At 37.9% G+C, this 19,932-nt stretch overlaps 1 protein-coding gene across 1 annotated transcript in view; it reads left to right on the top strand.

Moving 5' to 3' along the window:
• The window catches only part of doc2b (double C2-like domains, beta), a 143,484-nt gene that overhangs the window by 77,106 nt on the left and 46,446 nt on the right, over window positions 1–19,932 (top strand). The window contains exon 3 of the mRNA XM_067608823.1: window positions 17,270–17,344. Within this exon, the coding sequence (XP_067464924.1) occupies window positions 17,270–17,344 (75 nt within the window). The remainder of the gene's footprint in view (window positions 1–17,269; window positions 17,345–19,932) is intronic.

Here is a 19,932-nt window from a genome sequence, read left to right as displayed (position 1 = left end):
GTTTTATTGTTGGTACAGGAGGTGGAATGGGACTTTTAGTTATTTAGATAAATTTGTCTTTGAAGCATACAAACAAATTAATTTAGTTTCTATGACTTTACAGTCATTCTCAGGGTGCTGTTATTATTATTTTATTGCTACTCTTTCCCACCCCAGCTGCTTGCTAATTAATTGATAAAACATAGTGCTGCTGCTGGTGTTTATGTTCTCTCTCTATTAGGCTCTGTTCGGGTCGACCACATATTGGATTGGGTTTAATTATCCATGGGTCTATTCGGGTCGAGTCTGGCTGCGCTTGTGTCCCTCTCGGATCAGGTGTCTCTTTTCTGAAAATTAATATATGTATGTCAGGTTTGGATAGGTTTTCCACCGGTCGGTCTTGGATCATGTTCACCTGCCCCGCACATTGCTCAAGATGGGGATTTTCTAGCTGCTAACGTAATAAAAGGAACACATTCCTCCCCGGTTTTGGTGTAAACAGTTGATTGCAGACATTGTTCACAAAAAAGCCAACCACAAAATTCTTGTCACTTGTATATGACAACACATTTTTGAGCCAGATTGGTGACGATACAGTGCTCGAGCCAATCTGTTGGCTGTGATAATATGGCTCTGTTGAAGAGGGATAGCGGCTCTTATAATGTAATGGTAAATGGACTGCACTTATATAGCATGTTTCTACCTTAATGGACAGAGTGCTTTACAATTTTTGTTCTCATTCACCGATCCACACACACTCCAGGCACCATTTTTCTCGCCAATGTGACGCTCCCTCTGCTGACAGTCATTTCAGCGTCGCAGATTTTCCCCGTGCCAAGGCCAGCTTCTGCTAATATCACTCCATCTGTAACTTCACTGTCTTCACAGGCTCTTCGTAGCACTAAGTGAATCAGACCGCATCCATTGTAATGGCTCACATGACTGAAATAAGTAAGTTTTGGGCCCCTTGAAATAGGCTTTAATTGATTTATAAGGGAGTATATGCATGTAGACGCCCAGAGAGACACAAATAGCACGCAGCTAACAGCACTTCCATCTCTGTTGGCCAAAGCAGCCAGTATGTGTGGAATCGTGATGACTCAAACACAGATAAAAGAGTTTTGTCTAAATCTCACCCTTTGAGGTGTTTCACTCTCACATAGTAGTTGACCTTGGTGAGACTTTAGTAAATTGTACAGAATGACCCACAGCTGTGGCTCCAACATCTCACAGTCATTCTTGATGTTATGGTAGGTTGATATCTAATGTCACTAGATGAAAAGCTATTTTATTGTGTCCTGCTTCTGCATTTGACAGACTGAATTTCCAGTTGGAACAGGATGTCAGGGTTGACACAAGCCAGAGGAACAGACAATTAAAATGTAGACATACTAGACCAGAGCACACATACACTACATTATGGTACAATATTCAGGCTGAGTTATCTTGTCTACAGTGATTGCTGCTGAGAAATCTCACTTTACAGTTCACTATCCCTTCAAAAATTGGAGAATATGGGAGGGCAGAACCTAAGAACTTCAAAGTCAATAATTAATTGAACTGATAACTGAGCTATCCAATGACATTTGTGTCTCATTATCATGAATATGCCAATACAGATCAAGGCACAGGTTCTCACCAGGCTCTGTGCATCAGGCAGCCACAGGAGAATTTTCTAGCATTAACAGCGGTAGGGCTGGGACACATGTTGCTTTAGGAGCAACCGTAATCATGATCATGAAAACTGCTTCCTGTCTGCTTGTTAAACCACATCTCATTTTATATTTCCACATGTGTTAAATACAAAAGATGCAGCGTGTGTGTGTGGAGGATATTGAGCTGTTTAAACGCGGTAAAGTAACATGTAATACAACATGTTATTTTTACTGTTGGGTAAGGATCAATATATAATCAGTATTAATTACAAATTTCAAGTAACTTGCTCAACACTGGTCCTGGCAAGATTTTAAAATGATCTGCTCAAAAAATTATTCAGCAATTGTTATGTATCTCAGGCTCTCTAGTGAGGATGCTTCACGATAAAAGCTTCCCTAGTAGTGTACGAGTTCTTTATGCCAACCATTTTAGTGACTTTGTGCAGGTGCTACAAAACTAGTGAAAGTGACAAAGTACAAATGGCACCTTCTCTCATCTCCCACCCATATTGAGCCACAAAGCTCAGTTGAGACCGTTGAGGTTTTTCATGTGATGTCCATAACATCATGAGTCAACTCAGTCAGTAGAAATGTCGAAGCACAATGCCGCTAAACACTAAACACTAAAGCAAGCCATGACGTGCTGGTAGAAAAATGATGACATCAATGATGTTACCTTAACCCTTGTGAGAAAGTATAAGACAGTAACAAAAATAGTTTTATTTCAGTATTATACATATATATATATATATATACATGTATTTTACATTTACTTTGCTTGACAAAATAACATGCTGTAGTCTCATAATGGTGCAACTTTAAACCCTCCCTGTTGAATTTGTACTGCTCTCCAAAGACTCCTCTTATGAACAACAGCATAAAATAACATTTTTTTGCTATTATTCTCTTTTAAAGTGTTTTTAATCACTATCCCCAGGCGTACTCTCTACATGCTTGTTAGTTCTTGTGAAGTCACTAATTGCTCTTCTGCAAAGTTAGATATCTGCTGTTAGTTCTTGTTACATTGATTTGTATGCATTTACATTTTCAAGGTTTTTTGAGACAATACTGTGTATAACTCTTGCATTGCAATAAAGCACTTTACAGGACAAAAAAAGCTTGATAGGATTAATGCATGAAAGTCGATGTTTATTTGTTTACATTTTCCCCTAATCTCCTGGAAAAGCAGAGAAAATAGTGAAAGCATTTGACAAAGGTATGCAGTGCTGTATGTGTATGCAAATAGATGTGATATAGGAATACTGAATTCATAGAAAACATATAAATGAACCCCTGCAAGTTATTGGAATTGCATTCCAAGAAGCTAAAACACAATTTTGTATACAGTGTCCACACAGGCACTTTGAAAATAAAAGGATAAATGGTGTGTAACGGACTTGCTACTCAGTCCATTAATTCTTTGAAAGACAGCCTTACTTGCTACAGAACAAACAAACATCAGCTATTCACCTTTTTAGCTTGCCTGATACAAACAAAATAACCCTGCATATCTATTTTGCACCATTTCAAATCTCACTATCACCCTGCCGCTTGCTTTAGCTCCTTTCTTCTCAGGTGAATAAAGAACTCTTCGCTGCCTTGTGTGATAACATTACAGTGCACCTAAAACCAAGCAAAACAAGATAGATTTGTCATTGTGCCTCAGTTCAACTGCAGGCATCCTTATAGCTTGTCATGCCTCAGAACATCACCACAAAACCATTAAATTATCGAACGAGCTCATCCCCGCAGGAGACCTGTCTGTATGGAACGATGCTGTGGTTCCAGTTACTCAACTTCACAAGAGCTGAAATATTACATGCAGGCAAACCTACAATCTTATACCTCTCTCTAAAAACACCTGCCAATGTGTAGCTCACTCGCTCTGAATTTCATTAATCCTCTCCAGCTTCCTTGAAAATTAGAAACAACCAATCAGCCTCTAAGAAGTTTTCTTTGTCAGCCTTCAATCTAATGACCTCCAAACACAGAGAAATCCTCCTGGAAGGTTTAAAACACAATCTAATCACTCTGTCTTAAGTGATTTCACTCATACCTGACTTTTCCAATTTATTATCTCAGATGGTTACAGGTTGCAGCAGTTCTGAGGTCTATTTTACATCTTTCTGTATTCAGACCATGGATGTATAAAGAGAACTGGATACGACGTCGGTGGCAGGGCCGCATTCATTCCTGAAAGTTGCTCAGTGGTGCATGAAGCCAAAAAAGTTCCACTTCTTCCACATTGTTGCTGCATCTGTGGGACCCATAAAGCAAGTGCACTAGTGACTTTCACCAGCCGAACTGGCTACTTCTGGTTTAGCCCTCCGGCTAACTTGAATGGGGATAAAACGATTCAATCATGCGGCTCTCCTAGACTTTCAAAATGTGATCGGACCGAACTGATCAAATTCTGATAGTGAAACGAGTCATTTCGCAGGGGTTGTGACACTCAAAAAAATGTATCCACTGATTTACAGACATCTCTTTCATAATGTAAGTCTATGGGAGAAAGTCTTTTTGTGCCAGTGTGCATCATGTGACGCAGTTTGGCTGCTATGTCAGATTTGCTTTAAAGCCCGGTGCTCTTCCTGTATCCAGTTCTCTTTATACATCCATGGTTCAGACCCAGTAGGTTCTTATGTGTACTCACTACCTACTGCTTGTCTATCATCTAGAATGATGCATTTTTAACTCTGCACACTGACGCATACAGCACAGCAATGAAATATGACAGCTGTGTTTTTAAAGTTTAAAGATGGATCACTTTATTTAATCATTTTCACCTCAGTGGCAGCAGGACCTAAGAGTGATGATACTAGTCAGCCTGTCAGCCTGTCTATTCATCTGTCCAACAGTTTGGTGCACAGCAAGATATCTCAACAACTAGCCTAAACCAAGCCTGATATATCTTCACTGATATATCAGGCAGGGGGGGGGGGTAAGTGTGGCCCAACTAGGTTTCCTGCATTGCAGTTAGCTGCAGTTCATGGGTTCTTGGGAAAGTTACTGAGGCCAAAAAGGGCCATTTGCTTCCTTCACAGTTGGCTTCAGCTCTGTATTGCTATCCAAAGTTTTTTCACAACTTTGCAGTCTGTGTCCTCTGTACAGTACAACACATTCACTTCACTGGCTAATTGCAAATACATGGTTTTCTTATAAAGATTTTGGAAGATATCAGCGTTTACTAGGCAGCAAAGATGATCGATTGCATTATGGGAACTGTAGGATCCAGTAGGATGTAGGATCTCAGCCCATACTAGGAACTGTGCTGCTTCCCTTTTCTGTAACAATGTGAGTCCCCCAACTTTATGGAAGTGCAATACTATATCCCTGGAATACCCTTTTAATTTTTACCAGTGTTATAGTTAACTCTTACAGGATGTAATGAGGACTGTCTCATAACTTTAGACCCTTAAGAACTGCCTTTTCTGATCTACTGTATGATGTACTGAATATGTTGTGAGAAATTTCGCTGAAGTACAGAAGAAAATTTATATTTTTTATTATATATTTGTTTATACTGAGCAGAAAGGTTAAAAAAAAACATGTGTTTCACTATCATCACCAGGGAGTACACACTTGTTGATTGCGGCTGTCATCAGAAGTTAAACTGCAATTTCTGCTGTTCTATCAAAGGTGCCACTATGTTTGAATGTTTTCACATACTAGAGCTTTACAAGGCTTCTGTTTGCCTCCTGCCTTTTACTGATTTACTTCCTCTGTAAGTGTAGTCATACCTTTTCATATCTCTTCCTGTCTTCCCACACATAGTAAAGTAAATATCTGAGCGAAGAGTCCTCCTTTCATAGAAAAACTAGTTTCCTGTCCTTATCAATGAGTCAGACCCTGTCTCACTATTCAGATGCAGATCCAAGACCTGTTTATTCAGCACTGCATACAGTACAACCTACCTTAACACACCACTGCAGTCTTTCATTCTCTTCTTTCTCCTGCAGACTGCCCTGTCATTGCCCGGTACGCCCACACTCATGCGTGGGAGCACACAAACACACACAGACAAACACACACCTTTTGGCTCTGTTTCTTAGAGATGTTTTGGCTCTTTTGTATTCATTATCCTGGTTTGTGTCTGTTTTTCATGTCGCTGGTTTAACATAAAAAGGCTTTATAAAATGACTCATCTTCATTTGTAATCCCTGCATTACACTAAATGGAAAACCATATGAAAAATCTGAGGAATGCTTTATTTTTATTGTTCAGCTTGTCACATTTCAGCTCTAAATATTGATGAAATGTCAAACAGAATATCCCAAAAGGCTATTCAGAAAGGATGACGTGAGAAGCTGCTATGTCATGGCTACAGCAAAATCAATTGTTGTTCATATTCTAACAGTTAATACTGGTGCTGTCAAGTCTTAGACAGCAATTGTCTGGTAGATAAACAATAAATTATGGGTGTAATTTCTGCACAAAGACAATTTTTTTGTTTTTCTTTTGTTTAGATAGTGAGGTGTTGGTGGTTGGGATGCCATCATATTATTAGTTTAGATTAAAGGGTTTTTCTGCGGTCATTGTTGGTGAATGTGTACCTGTAAATGTGGGAACTATGTGAAATTTTGTGAGCATAAACATCCGCTGAAGTGATCCTCGTCTTCTGTAAAATCCCTGTGCAGCAGCAACAGCAGCACAGTGATTCAAAGCAGGTTTTGTAAGTCCAGTTAGTTTAACTATTGCTATTGTTATTACATTTTAAAGCCAAATGAAAACAAGTTAAATAACAAATGTATTCATCATGACTTTAATCATTTTTTCCTCTCAGACTATTTTCACAGAAAACATTTCAGCAGTGCTTTGAGTTGTGTAATCCAAACTATTTCATTTCTGAATGTATACAGACTGCTTCTTCTTATTTATGTTTGAATTTCCATCGCAGCTTCTTGTTGTAATTCATTTGCATGTTCATTTAATTGCCTCAGCTTTAAGTTCACATATTCAATGTTGATTTTCTTTTTCTCCTCCACCTTGCTCTTTTGCATGCTCTCATCGTCTGTGTGTGCTGCTACTTTATATTTGCTGGAAAAACAGCTTCCTATCCCCAGATACAAGAAGGTAAGCCACTGAGATAAGCTCAAATCCCAACCAGCCCCCACTAATCAATACTTTTTCTTATCCAACCAATATCCAAACCCAGTGAACCCTGATCAAAACCACCACCAACCCCCAGCTAACCTCCTCTGAGCTGTCCTTGTGATTCCAAAGAAAATTATGTTTCTTATAAATTAATGTTTAATGCTTTGAATGTGCTATTCTGTTGGTTCCATTTTGATTGCACAGTACTATATATTATAAATAATTACTAACCAAGACAAGTCAACTAATTACAAGCAGACACTTTGATAACAAATAGTGACAAGAGCATACATTGGACTGAAAGGTCAACCAATTTACTGGTTAAGCTGATAAATTAAAGGTCAACTCCATCCTTAGATACGAGATGCTGTTTCACATCATCAATCAGTGTTGTTCAGGTAGTTATTTATAGTTACTATATGTGTTGTCTTGGTGTACTCATTTCCTTGAACCAAATCCCTTTTTTGTGCTTACACTCGCAATTCCCTGCCTTTCCCAGAAAACCTTCACCAATAGCCTACAGTTGTTTGTTGTCAAATAGCTCTAGGAGACACTCCCAGTATGTACTTCCTGTACAATTGCATGTTATACTAATTATAAATGTGTTTTGAGTATATCATGTGTTCACACTGGAAATTACAAAATGAGGGATGCTTAAAAACGCCAACATGCAGATTAAAACTGCTCATTTTGTGAGCTCACACGTGGAAAATATTTCCAGCTGTGAAAAGTGGTGCAATGGGTCTGGCACCAATTCAAGTAATAATCCTTGGAAAAACACTTGCTAATTGTTGCAAATTCTGAAGATTTCAAATTTCATATTGGTAGTGGTTGGTCCATTCAAAGATTGATCGATATCCACTGGCACAAATCTTGTATTATTTATTTGTGAGACCAAAATGGTTAAGTGCCGCTACATTAATTTCTTGTACATTAACTGCAAAAATAGTGCACTGAAATGAGCTGTGTCCCAAATACCCATTACAGTATATACTGCTACTACTAATAAAACAACAATAATAACTAAATAAACAGGTTGCAAAGAGCTTTACAGAGCCATACAATAACAGAAAAAAATGTATAAATTAAAAAATTTAAAAAATAAATAAATAAATAAACAATTCAACAGAATGTAATTCTAAAATAGTATGTTTTTAAGAGAGATTTGAACAATGAAACAGAGCTGGCAGGTTGTTCCAGAGTCGAGGGGCCTTGACACTCTCACATCCGGTTTTCAGCCTTGACCTAGGAACTATTAACAGACACCTACCAAAAGGATCTCAGGCTACACTGAGGCTTATATAGGGTTAGCAATTCAGAGACATATTCAACTAACATAATTGCATATGGCATTATATTTACATTTACATTTTGTCATTTGTCAGCAGCTTTTATCCAAAGCGACTTACAAGCTAGCCAAGACAGTCAAGCGTTAGAGGACAGTGACTCCCAAAGAGCCGTTGTACAAACTCTCAGGTAGCTGACCAGGTACAAGTGCAATAAGAAAGAGTGCTAGGCAGAAGGTATTGTTTTAATAAAAAGATATATATATATATACAAAACAAGATACTGTATATACGGTATACACTGTATTATACAGTATACTGTTTGGGCAGTCTGTACACGAGAAATGAATGTAAATTACCATTTTGTTGTACAGGAAATGATGCAAGATGTTGATCAAACTACAACTTTGGAAAGCTTTCTATTATTAGTTTAAAATTTTCCAGCTACATCTATGTGCATTGCATTATGGAATACAAATTTAGACTTACACTGACTTCTTTGAGTATATTTAATTTCAATGCTTCTCCTGCATGAAATGGTATAGAAATGGGTCACCGAAATGGTGTAAACCTGGAATATACATTATGTAGTGTTAGTAATGTACGTTAGAATATAAAATATAGTAAAAGAAATGGGACTCTTCTCTACACTGAAAACACAGCATGTCTTGCAGCTGCACTCTAGTTTATTGATGCTAATATCTGTAGAGAAACTGGAGTCTTTGCCTGATCTCTAACAGCTATCTTCCTGTGTGGTGGTTGTCACTGCCAAATGTCAGCTCTTGCTCTTTTTATATGGACAGACACCAAATCATTTAATGTTTTGTATTGTTGAATTCGTCTTCCACTGTTTCACTGTGAGAAATAAAAATAAAAGCATGCAGCAGCATCAGCAGCACAATGACAAACACGTTACCTCCTGCTAGCTGTTGAAATGCTAGTTTGGATCATCTCCCTTGCGATAAAAATCACAAATCAACCTCTCTGCTGTGTTTTTCCACCAAATAAATGACACATTATCAATGACACGACTGGCATTGAAACTACTGTGACCCAGTGTGACCCTGTGACTCAACCGCCCACCTCCACCCCTCTCTTCCGTAAGCCTCTCGATCATCAGTGTTGACATTCATTGGTCATGAATGGGACCCATCTGCTGGCTCTCCATATTGCCTACTTCCATCACTCCAGACTTACATCAACTAGCCTTGACCTGAGCACCTCCACTGATCCCAGGTGGCCCCTGAAGCGTTAATCCCTTCTTTAACATGACTGCGGGTCAGCTCCCTCTGGATGAGATCAATGCTCCATCTCATCCCTGTTATCTGCTGCTCCCGGTGATTGATGCCTCCGCCACCTGCGTACTACAAGACCAGTCAGATATGGTAATGAAGACGTATGCCCTAGCCAATGAAGAGGCTGATAGCACTGTGGAAAAAAGCACCCGTGTGGGACATGCGGCTTAGAAAATAAAAATAAGCAGTATTTGCTCAAAATAAGGCTTCATATATAAAGAGGATGTCAGTTTATCGATTCATATTATGCCTTTGAAAGAGCAGAAGTATAAAGAATATAAAATACATACTAAAAACAAAAAAAACCACACAGAAATAAGTGATCAAAACTGTATGAATAATATCTAAACACACACACACCGTATTGTTATGGTGCTGACATTGCTGTTGCCAACAATAATGGATTTTCTTACAGTGCTTGCTCACAAATGTTCCTGATATTCTTCACGGTTAAAGATACACTGTTGACGTTTCTAAACTCAGTGTAGTTCACAGTTAACAATCAACAAAAACTGTGGGAAAGTCAAGGTTTTGTATATATCAAGAAGTGTATCTAAGATAATTAACATAAAATGTGAACCACTAAATATGAAACCTACAGTGAGCAGTAGAAGTGTTCAGTTTATATGAATGAATCTCTAACTCAGAATCTTAATCATTGATTAACAAACTGGATCAGTAACTTTCAGCAGTGGGGCTCCCCTCACTGGTAAAGCTCAGTATGTTACGTCCTCCTTAAAAACCTATTAAAAGACAGCGAAAGTCATAGAATTAATCATGATGTGATAACTCGGTTACACAAAAAAGAAAAAATCCAGTTTATTATGACATTATTTGCAGATTTTATTCATTTCTATTGGTTATAACATTCTACTCAACAAACTAATTGCTGAGATCTCTGAACACGGCAGTGGTTAAATGATCGGACAGCTTGTAAACAAGCTAACTTTAGAACCACTAAAGTAAGCTTCTGAACCACTTTATTTGGAAGTAAAACTGATAGTGAGTACACCTGACATTTCAGTAATCCGTCATTGCACACACAACTTCAGCAAGTGCATCTGGTCATGAGCGAACCAAATAAGTGGATCTGTAAACTGTGAATTTATTAACAATAATTTTACTTGACCCATCTGACTTCTTTGTGACAATGTTGCATTTCAAAACACTGGTAAGCACAACAATATTCTTACCAATGGGATTGTTGGCCAAAAATATGAAAATACAAAGTGAACTAACTTTTAACCATATAAATAATGTGTCTGTAGATGTAATTTTGGACTGAACTGAATGAAACAGTTTGAAATAGCAACAGATTGCAGGTACGCAATTTATTTAAAATCTAAGACTGGAAGCTTTAAACTGTGATACCATCACATACTACTGTGCATCTGAACCTTGATGCAATCACTCAGATTGAACTACAGTATCAGTCAGTGACTTCAAAAGCCGTAGAAAAAACTCTAGTTAGTACTAGTTAGTAGGGATGTACAGAGGGCCCGGTATTTGTATTTGTATCTGTATTTGTTGAGACAGCAAAATTATTTGTATTTGTATTCGAATAAAAGTGGAAATAAGCTTAAAAGTCCTGTTTTTGTTTTTATTACACTTTTTATTTTAGAAAATTAAACTGTTACAATAAGTGTTCATGAATAAACTACCATACAAAGTTGGTCCCCACACCGGGTTTTGAACTGGAGTCTCCCAGGTAATAGATGACTGAGCTGATTACTGAGATAAAACTTTACTCATCGCCGCAGACAGACCTCTACCTGTTTATACCCATAACACAGAAACAGAACAGCATTTAACAGAATTTCGAGGGCGATTCTTGCTTTGCACTTTTCATTTATTGCCTATTTTTTACAACCTAACTCGTTGAAAGGAGAAGGGGAACAACAGGTTATGGAGAGTCCGTTGGGAGCACTTTGCTTGTGTCAGTAGCTCAGCTTTATCTCTGGGGAACATCCCCAACAAATAACTTTTAAAATATTTGTATGAAACAAATATTCGTATAAAGCCCACTATTTGTGCTTTGCCAAATAATGTATTTGTATTCGGGCACACCCCTACTAGTTAGTTGTGAGTTGTAATTATTTGGTAAAGTCTACATTTAGATGCATGTTTGAGCTGTTAAATATTTCTCTAACAAAATTATTTCCAGCAGTTTATATGATTGTGGCTTCAGTGAAAATCCTCTTTTTCCTTATTTTGGTGCCTTCAATTCAACTCCAGCTCCAGCCCAACACCACCACACATGCCAAGCCCCACTACACCCCTAACTTTCCCTGAAAGATGACAAGGATGCTCATAATTCCCAAAAGAGAGCTCATCTTCACAGCATTTAAAGGCTGTTATTCAAAGGAACTGCAATGAATGAGTATGTGTGAGTTGGGAGGTGTGTAGACACACTGATGCATGTTACCCATCTGCCTTTCACAGTGGTCATTTTTCTCCAACCCTCAGTAATTATGATCAACTGAGTATTCACAGTGTGCTCATGCAATCAGCAGTGTGACGCATGTGTCTGTTCATCCCAATCCAACCCAACATAATGTGCCTCTATTTAAGTGATATCTCAGGTTTTTGCTCAAGGCAACAATAGAGGTAGATGAAGGAAGCACATTAACCTCTCAAATCAACTCTCATGGTGCCATCTCAATAATTTCATTGTGTGGAAAACACATTCAAAATGTACGGCTAAATATTAGCCAGAAATGTAAAATTTCAGCACCCAGAGGTGCATATAATAGCAGAAAATGAAAATCAGTGGGCAAAGAGTTGCAGGAGGGGGTTAAATTATTAGAGGCATGTTAAGCATTTAGCTGATTTATATTCTTTTTTTTTTTTTTTTTTGCACATAGAAGAAAAATCAGTGTTTGTATTTCAGCTCAAGCATGTTATATATAGCTGAATATTTTCTGTTTTTAGTTCACCGGGGCTGATCCTTGGAGAAAATAAGAAGCAAGATTAAGGATAAAGGGTCACGGCTGGCACAGAGATTGGGGTTGCAAAGTGAATGTTGACTGTGTTGTATCGCATTTTCGTAAGGCGCTGCAGATGGCAGAATACCTCTGCCTCTCAGCTTTGCCTCACTTTTCCTGTTAAGCTTTAAGATGAGTGAGTTTATGTCTGTACTGTGCCACAAAACACAATGTTTCATCTTAAAGATGGACAGAAAAGCAACATTCGAATCTTTCAAAATGAGATATGAATTCCCAGCAGCTTGCTTCAACCCTCTGGCAACTCACGACTTTGCCATCAAAACAAATTTCGATAGACACAGCTTGTTTTTCTTTTATCTCTGACAGAAAAGTCATGAATTTACCACTGCTCTCTCATAATACAAACAAATAAATGCCTTTGGCAGTATTTTAATGCACATTTAATGATCATAAAAGAAAGACACCAAAACAATCTATTTAAATTGTTATAATATCCTTTTTGCAATACTAAAGAAAATCTGGTGATTTCATGCAGTCTTTCTCATTCATTCAAGTGGTGTTAAATATATATTGACTACTATCTACTATGTAAATTTAATTTCTCCTCCCTAAATGGCTTGTTAACTAAAATGTGTGCTGTAACAACAGTAAACTAACTGTGTGTGAGCTGTTGAAAACATTTAGATGAACATTTACTGGCAATGACTGTTGATGACTGAATAATGGTCACCGGTGATTATGGCTAATAACTATCGCTAATGCCACATTAGCTGGAACACAAGGGCTTGATTTCCACCAGGGCTGGCCCCATGTCCCCAGTTTTACTGTTTCAGTTTGATTTAATGTGTTGATGGGCTCTTCGAGTCCCCCTATCATCTTTATGCTTTTGTGCCTATAGGTGCCTTGTGGATTTTTCTTGTAAACAAAGTTTCTGTTTACCTGCAGTGTAACACATTGTGTGAAACCTTGAGGCCTGACAAAAAAGTTTGAAACCTGCATCGTTAACATCCACTTTACAAGCTTGCTGTCTTCACTACCTCTGCTGGTGCATTGCTCCTTTTCTTGGCATATTACTAGCACCTGTAGCTCAGTGGAATAATGTGAAACCAATGGCAGGAATGTACTATATTGCATCACTTTTATGCTTGTGCTAATGTTCATACATGCAGCGCAAAAAGTCTGCGCTTCTTTGTACACCGCATAATGTGAACACACACAAAACTAACTTAACACTGCAACCCAGTGAATGCTGTTATCACCAAAATGAATGAAATTCTGTGAGCTTTGCACAAGTCCTCCACAATCTGGCCAAGGTCCAACTTCTTTGCTCTTTTGTTTGTACTCCAGATTTTGCTTCTCCTTTCTCTTTTGAGCACCTGTGGCATTTTGAATGAATGTAGCGGTAGGGTCCTGGTGGGTCGGTGTGTTTGAGGCTCCACAGCTGGTACATTGAATTGCCGATTAATTAAGTTAAGGTACTGGATATGCAACCATTGTTATCTATGCTGAGGGTGTCATAATGATAACCTTAACAATAACACCCCCAGGAGGTCCCAGGCCCCTTGCACAGTGGTCACACTACATTACTATCATTCACAAAACACCATCCTGCGTCTCTCTCTCATTCTCTTTTTCAACCTGCTAACTCTCTTGCACAGGTGTCGTCATAGATCAGTGAAGGTAGAAAAATAACACAGTACCAGATGAGTGACGACAAAATCCTAGAAGGAGAGGAGATGTCCTGTCCAATCAGAGCATAAACAAATGAAATCCTATTGAAGTGATAGTCTACTGTACTGTATGCAGACATATTTGTCTCTGCGACAGACCTAAATGAAATCAAAAAAGACCCAAAGAAAGTATGACTCATCTATTTGGTATACCCTCTGAAACAGGTTTGATTGTCTGTTTTTATCTAGTTCTAATCTAGTCCCATCAGTCTGGACTCTGAGTGTTCCTGAGATGTCAGAGAGATAAGTATATCTGACACTGCATATGTGCTATTGAAATGTGGACATGTTTGTGAGAGTCAGCTTAAGAAATTAGTGTCACTGGTTCTATTTTATGCAGACAGGATCTCAAGCAGTAGTGTTGCCTTATTAGAGACACAGTTGAGTGTGTCATTTTGCTGCCAGTAATTCCTGCTGAGTGCTGGGCTTTGAGCTGAGCTCCTCTACTAAGCCTGATAATTGTGGGTGTATAGATGTCATATTTGTTTTGTTCTTCCCTTTTTGATCCATCAAAGAAATAATCTTAAAGACAGGGAACAATTAAAATAATGGAGCTACTGTATGCTGATAATAAAGAATTTTCTTTTCTGCATGATGGCTGTTCTCAGAGATTTGAAATTTTAATTATTTGCCAGATGAGAAATGAAAGCTTTGTATTGCAAGATAATAAAGCCACGGCTTTTAAAGCCTTATTATCCTTTATTCCATGCGTTGACACATAATATGAGTTAGCAAGTGCTCCAAAACTATGTGTACATTCATGTGACAGAACCCCACGCTTGTAGGAGGAAATCAGGTGATGTTATTATACATTGACACATCTGACTTTAACGCGAGAGATTGCTGATTATTTCGTCCTTGAAAGGCAGTGCGTTGAGATGGCAAAGAACTGACATCTGTTGACATCAGCAGACAGTGTGAGGCTGAGAATGTGCTTATAGTTGTGCAGATCTGGGCTGAGTGTCACATTTCATTAACTGTGTGTTATTTTTCATTTTAGTGTGCAAGCAATTGTAAAAAAAAAACAAACAAACAAAAAAAACATGACCACGATCATCCCCTAACCTTAACCATGTGATTATTATTGTAACTGTGACAACAAAGGTTTCCTAACCTTAAATATCTCTTATAGATATGTTTAAGACATTAAAAAAATCCCTTCTTTAAGTAATAATTTGTGTTTAATATGTTTTTTCCACATAACGCTCAATTAAGTTTGTTGTTAAAATGGCATCTACTCCCTCCCTCACTGTAAAGTTCAGAATCTGTGAATTTGCAATTATTTTTCATTTCAAAAGTTTATCTGCTGGACACAAGATGTCTCCAACTTCACTGAAAAGTCCATTCTCAGTGCAAGTACTCATTTTAACCCAAACTGTGAAGACCTTAAAGTCCTCCTCCACTAAAAAATTTGTTCTTCTTCTTGTTACTACAGGATGTTTGATCTTCACTGTGCAGAATGATGTATGTGCATAGTTGGCCACTACAAGACTGTTTTCACATCCATCTGCTGAAAGTGGAAAGTTTCTCCGTGCTCATTGAAAATCCAATTTTAAGGGGAGGGCCTATGACCAGGATTTGTGACGTCACAACTAGTTTGGAAGCCAATCCTGGTCCAATATTCAACTTATGCAAGTGTGATGTGGAAACTTGAAGCCTCCAGTGTGCATACACTGATAATGGACTTCTCAGTTCTGAAATTAAATATATTTGCATATTTATAGATTCTGGAATTTATAATGAGGGAAAAGGGGATGTAATTTTATGGATTTTAACAAGATTTTTGTGAAAAAAACATATCAAACACAAATTATTATTCAAACTAGAGTATATATACACATCTTAAAACATGTCTGGAGGGGATCTTTGACTGTAATGTTATTTTTCTAAAAAAGTGATTTGTAACCGTTTTGGAAGGCAAAGACAAAATACGTCATTCTGCAAATAATTGGGACGTCAGATCAGAAAACGCTTATATGTGTCATGCTGGAGGATTTGCTGATATTCAGGATGTGTAATTTTCCTTTGTGTGATACAGGAGTGTGCAGATTAGCCCATCCTGCCCTCCCACCTTCCTTCTGTTCACTTCCCCTTTGCTTTACATATTCCGCATATGTCATCTAAACGGCTCTACAGCCACTGGCGTACACTCCCACAGCTTCTCCTCTATGTTCTGTATAGTGTCTGTTCTTTACAGCTTCTTTTTGTGATATCTTTGTTGTGTTTCTGTTGACTAAATAGAGATTAAAACAATTAAAGCCTCCATACATAAAGGTAGAGGCTGATTTTCCTGTTTCCTCAACAGTTGAAATTTGTCACTTGACAGTGTTGATATAATAATGACTGAAAATACTCATTAATGGACTCTGATCCAATTTAAGCTTTTATCTCAAAAGGAGTTGGCAACCTGAATAATCTTGATACCACATGAGGTCAAAGAGAAGCAAACAAAACCTTTAAGTGCAGCAGCCTGTGCTTCATGGGTAGATATTTTGAGTGAGCTGAGGGTTTGCAAACTCCTTCAGGTCCTTTCACTTCACTCAATGTGCACCCACATGCTGTTGTTTTATTTGGTCTTTGTATGAGTAACCTTTTACATCCTGTTCCTTCTATGGGTCTCATTGATTTTTTCTTCAAATGAATGTAAAACCTCCTTTTTCTTGAGTCGGTTCCACTGCTCCTGATCTTTTTAAAGGATGTCATATTTTATAAATCTCATAAGAGTATGTGACATGCTGAGATGTTCTTCGTTGGTGTCATATTCACATACAAATGTCCGGTGCAAAATAAAACTTAAAGAGGACATGACATGCACATTTCCAGGTCTATATTTTTATCCCAGGGCTCTACTTGAATTTCTTTGCATTATTTATAGTTAAAAAAAAAAAAGTATTTATCTTACATTGGCCCTTTATGCAGGCTGTCTCTCTAAGAGCCTCCACACAATGAGCAGACTCTGTTCTGATTGACCAGCTTCTGGAAACTATGGACAACTCCTTTGAACCATGCGCCTGGTGCATCGACCATTTTTCCGCCATTAAAATAGCAAAAGTGGATTTGGACACACCCTAAATGCAATTGCGCCATGAGCTTCTGACCATGCGCTTTAGATCGTTAAAATATGGCCCAAAGACTTTCCCTGTGAATTGCATACATCCTGTATTGTGGAGGTGTTTCTTGTTGCAGGAACCATGTTTGGCTGTATTCTTAGAATAAAACTAACACTCTTGAATGAAGCTTTTTATCTTCATGATTTCTGACTGATTCTCTGTGTTTCTTCTCCAGGGGCTCAAGCCGATGGACCACAATGGGCTTTCAGACCCTTATGTCAAGTTGCACCTACTGCCTGGAGCCAGCAAGGTACAGAATATACTGTAGCATGTTAATTAATCATAAATCTGGATCACCTGACTTTCTTTGATGTTTTTTAATCTGTTCATGAAGAGAAATGCAGAAATGACAATTTGTGGTTTAAAGGCAGTCACATGCTGTAAAAAAAAAAAAAAAAAAGACATAAGAATGACATGACAAGACATGAGAATGATATCAATCTCATTTTGAGAAAGAAAACAGATAAATGTACTTCCCAAAATGTTGAATTAATCCTTTAAGTCATGATCTCATGATCACTATAATGCAAAACAATATATCAAAAGCTAACGAGAACAGGACGTTGTGAAGGTTGCAAAGTAAAATTGAGCAATAAGGACCACTCTCTGCTTCCAAAGATTTCAAGGATATGGCTGGCGATTTTCTATATTTTTCAAAGCCTGGTAAATCTTATTCCTGTGTGCTGTAGACCTCTGTCATTGTCCAAAAATGATTGAAAACACGTCACTGAGCAACACTGCTGCACTGGGTGACATTTTCCTTCACCCCAAAAGGTCTGGTCACGTTAGTTTGTTCAGAAACTCCAAAAACTAATAGCAGTGTTAATGGTTTCAGTCTCTGGAGAGTAGTTCTGTGTAAAGTAGATGCCACTGAGCATGTGCGGGAATGTGGCTCCATTTACAGAACTTCACTATTTTGTTGTGCTACATATCACCACCTACTGACTTTGTACTAATGCTGCTAATCTGGCTTTGGATACACACACAATACTCTCCTTGGTCCATTTTCAGTCTGTCAAGGCATGACTGTGATATTCTTTATATGAACTTTGATGGGTCAACAAAGTTAGAAGTGTTCAGGAATACATATATTTCATACTGAGGCTGTCTTGTGGTTTTCTCGGCCTTGTAAATAGATCCAGATGAGGTGAAGACTGAAAATCTATATCATGATTAGGGGAGCACCACAGTAAGGGTATGTCAGCGTGAGCTGCATCAATGTAAACAACATTAACTGACTGACCTAATGTACCAGCTTAGCAGCAATGTGCTTCACTTGCAAAGACGTTTCCTCTTATCATCATGCTGTGAGCCCAGCTTTGGTCCTCTCAGTGTCACAAGTGGACGCACTAGAAGAGACATAAATTAAGATTTATTGTATAAGAGCCATTAAAGCTCTCATGGGTTTCCACATGACAGACACACATCACTGCTTTTCAGCCAATATGATGCACACATATTGCATGAATCAAAGACGGACGTCTATCTAAAATTCAACTGGCATAATGACTCACAGGTTGTTGTGTAAAGAAAAGAGAATGAATTCTTTAATTTGTGCCTGTCAGCGGGCTTTGAGGTTGATTTAATCCTTTCATTAACTCCTCAGATCTAATATGAGTACATTCCACAAAAGCAGCTTATTTAAAGCTAAAGCTTTGTGATTATCCATCTAAAGGACTCATATCTCCTTTTCTTCTAATCTAATGCTTTTTTCAAACTCATCTCATTTGTTTTTAGGATCTGAACTTTGTAATTGTTTAATACCTGCTCTTGCCATTGAACTTCATCTTTGACTTTAGACCACTGTTACGTCTGACAGATATGTGAAACGGTTATGACTAATCATTTGTAAATATGTGATTTACTAATAGGTCATTCTTGAATGACATTCCAAGAAAACTCAGCAGTGCGTTTACTGTAAAATTACAGGGAAAACACAACTAAGCGTATTAAATTGTGTGCAATAACAAAGCCAGACTGTCCATGTTAAATCATAATCTAAGCCTCTTAGCTACTCATAGCAACAGAGGCTTGATGAATTGAAACTGAGCCGGGGGTAAAGAGACAATGAAGCACGGCAATGACTGAATAATAAGGAAATTAAACAAACAATGATGGCTTCACACAAACAATGGAGACAAAACAAAATTGAAGACTAAAGGTCTACAGCCATACTACCCCTGTGAGGCCGTAAAGCTATAGACACCAAAAGACAAAATTATTGGATGGATGAAAAATGTAATAAAAATACTTTACTATTCTTAGATTGTCACCACTAGTGGAGCAAAAAATGTAATGCTTGGTTATTGCCGACGATGAGAGGGTTTGTCCTGTTTGCAGTGGTTATTTAGAACCTCATAGATTCAGCTTATCATGGCTCAGTTTTCATCAGTCTCAGCTGTACTTCGTTAGCTTGAGCTGTATTTCGGCTCAGCTCTGTTATTAGCTGAATGCTAACGTCTGTAGCATCTAACTTTTTGGCAAAGAACAATTTGCAGATACTTATCATTTATTTCTAACTATTTTCAGTTTTTATGACATCTATCATGACTTGTTCTTATTACAAGGTGAAATTTCTTTTGCAAAGACCTACGGGATAAAATGTGAAAGTTGTTAAAAGATCATGATAAAGACAAACAGCATTTTTATAACAAACCTTGTATCTGACTCTACAAATATTTTTAGTTTTGTCTCAATATAATTTATTATTGTATTGCTATTCGGAAACACTCCTTAGCAATTCATCCTCAGTCTTTAATTGTGGCACAAGCAGTAGCCTTCAGCCATTGGTCAAGCTCACAAAGGGCTGCTCTGCTCATTACACCACATACATCAATG

Source organism: Thunnus thynnus, chromosome 13 (assembly GCF_963924715.1).
Source record: "Thunnus thynnus chromosome 13, fThuThy2.1, whole genome shotgun sequence".
NCBI lineage: Eukaryota > Metazoa > Chordata > Actinopteri > Scombriformes > Scombridae > Thunnus > Thunnus thynnus.
The sequence above is the reverse complement of the archived record's forward strand: the minus strand, read 5'-3'. Positions and strand labels throughout refer to the sequence as shown.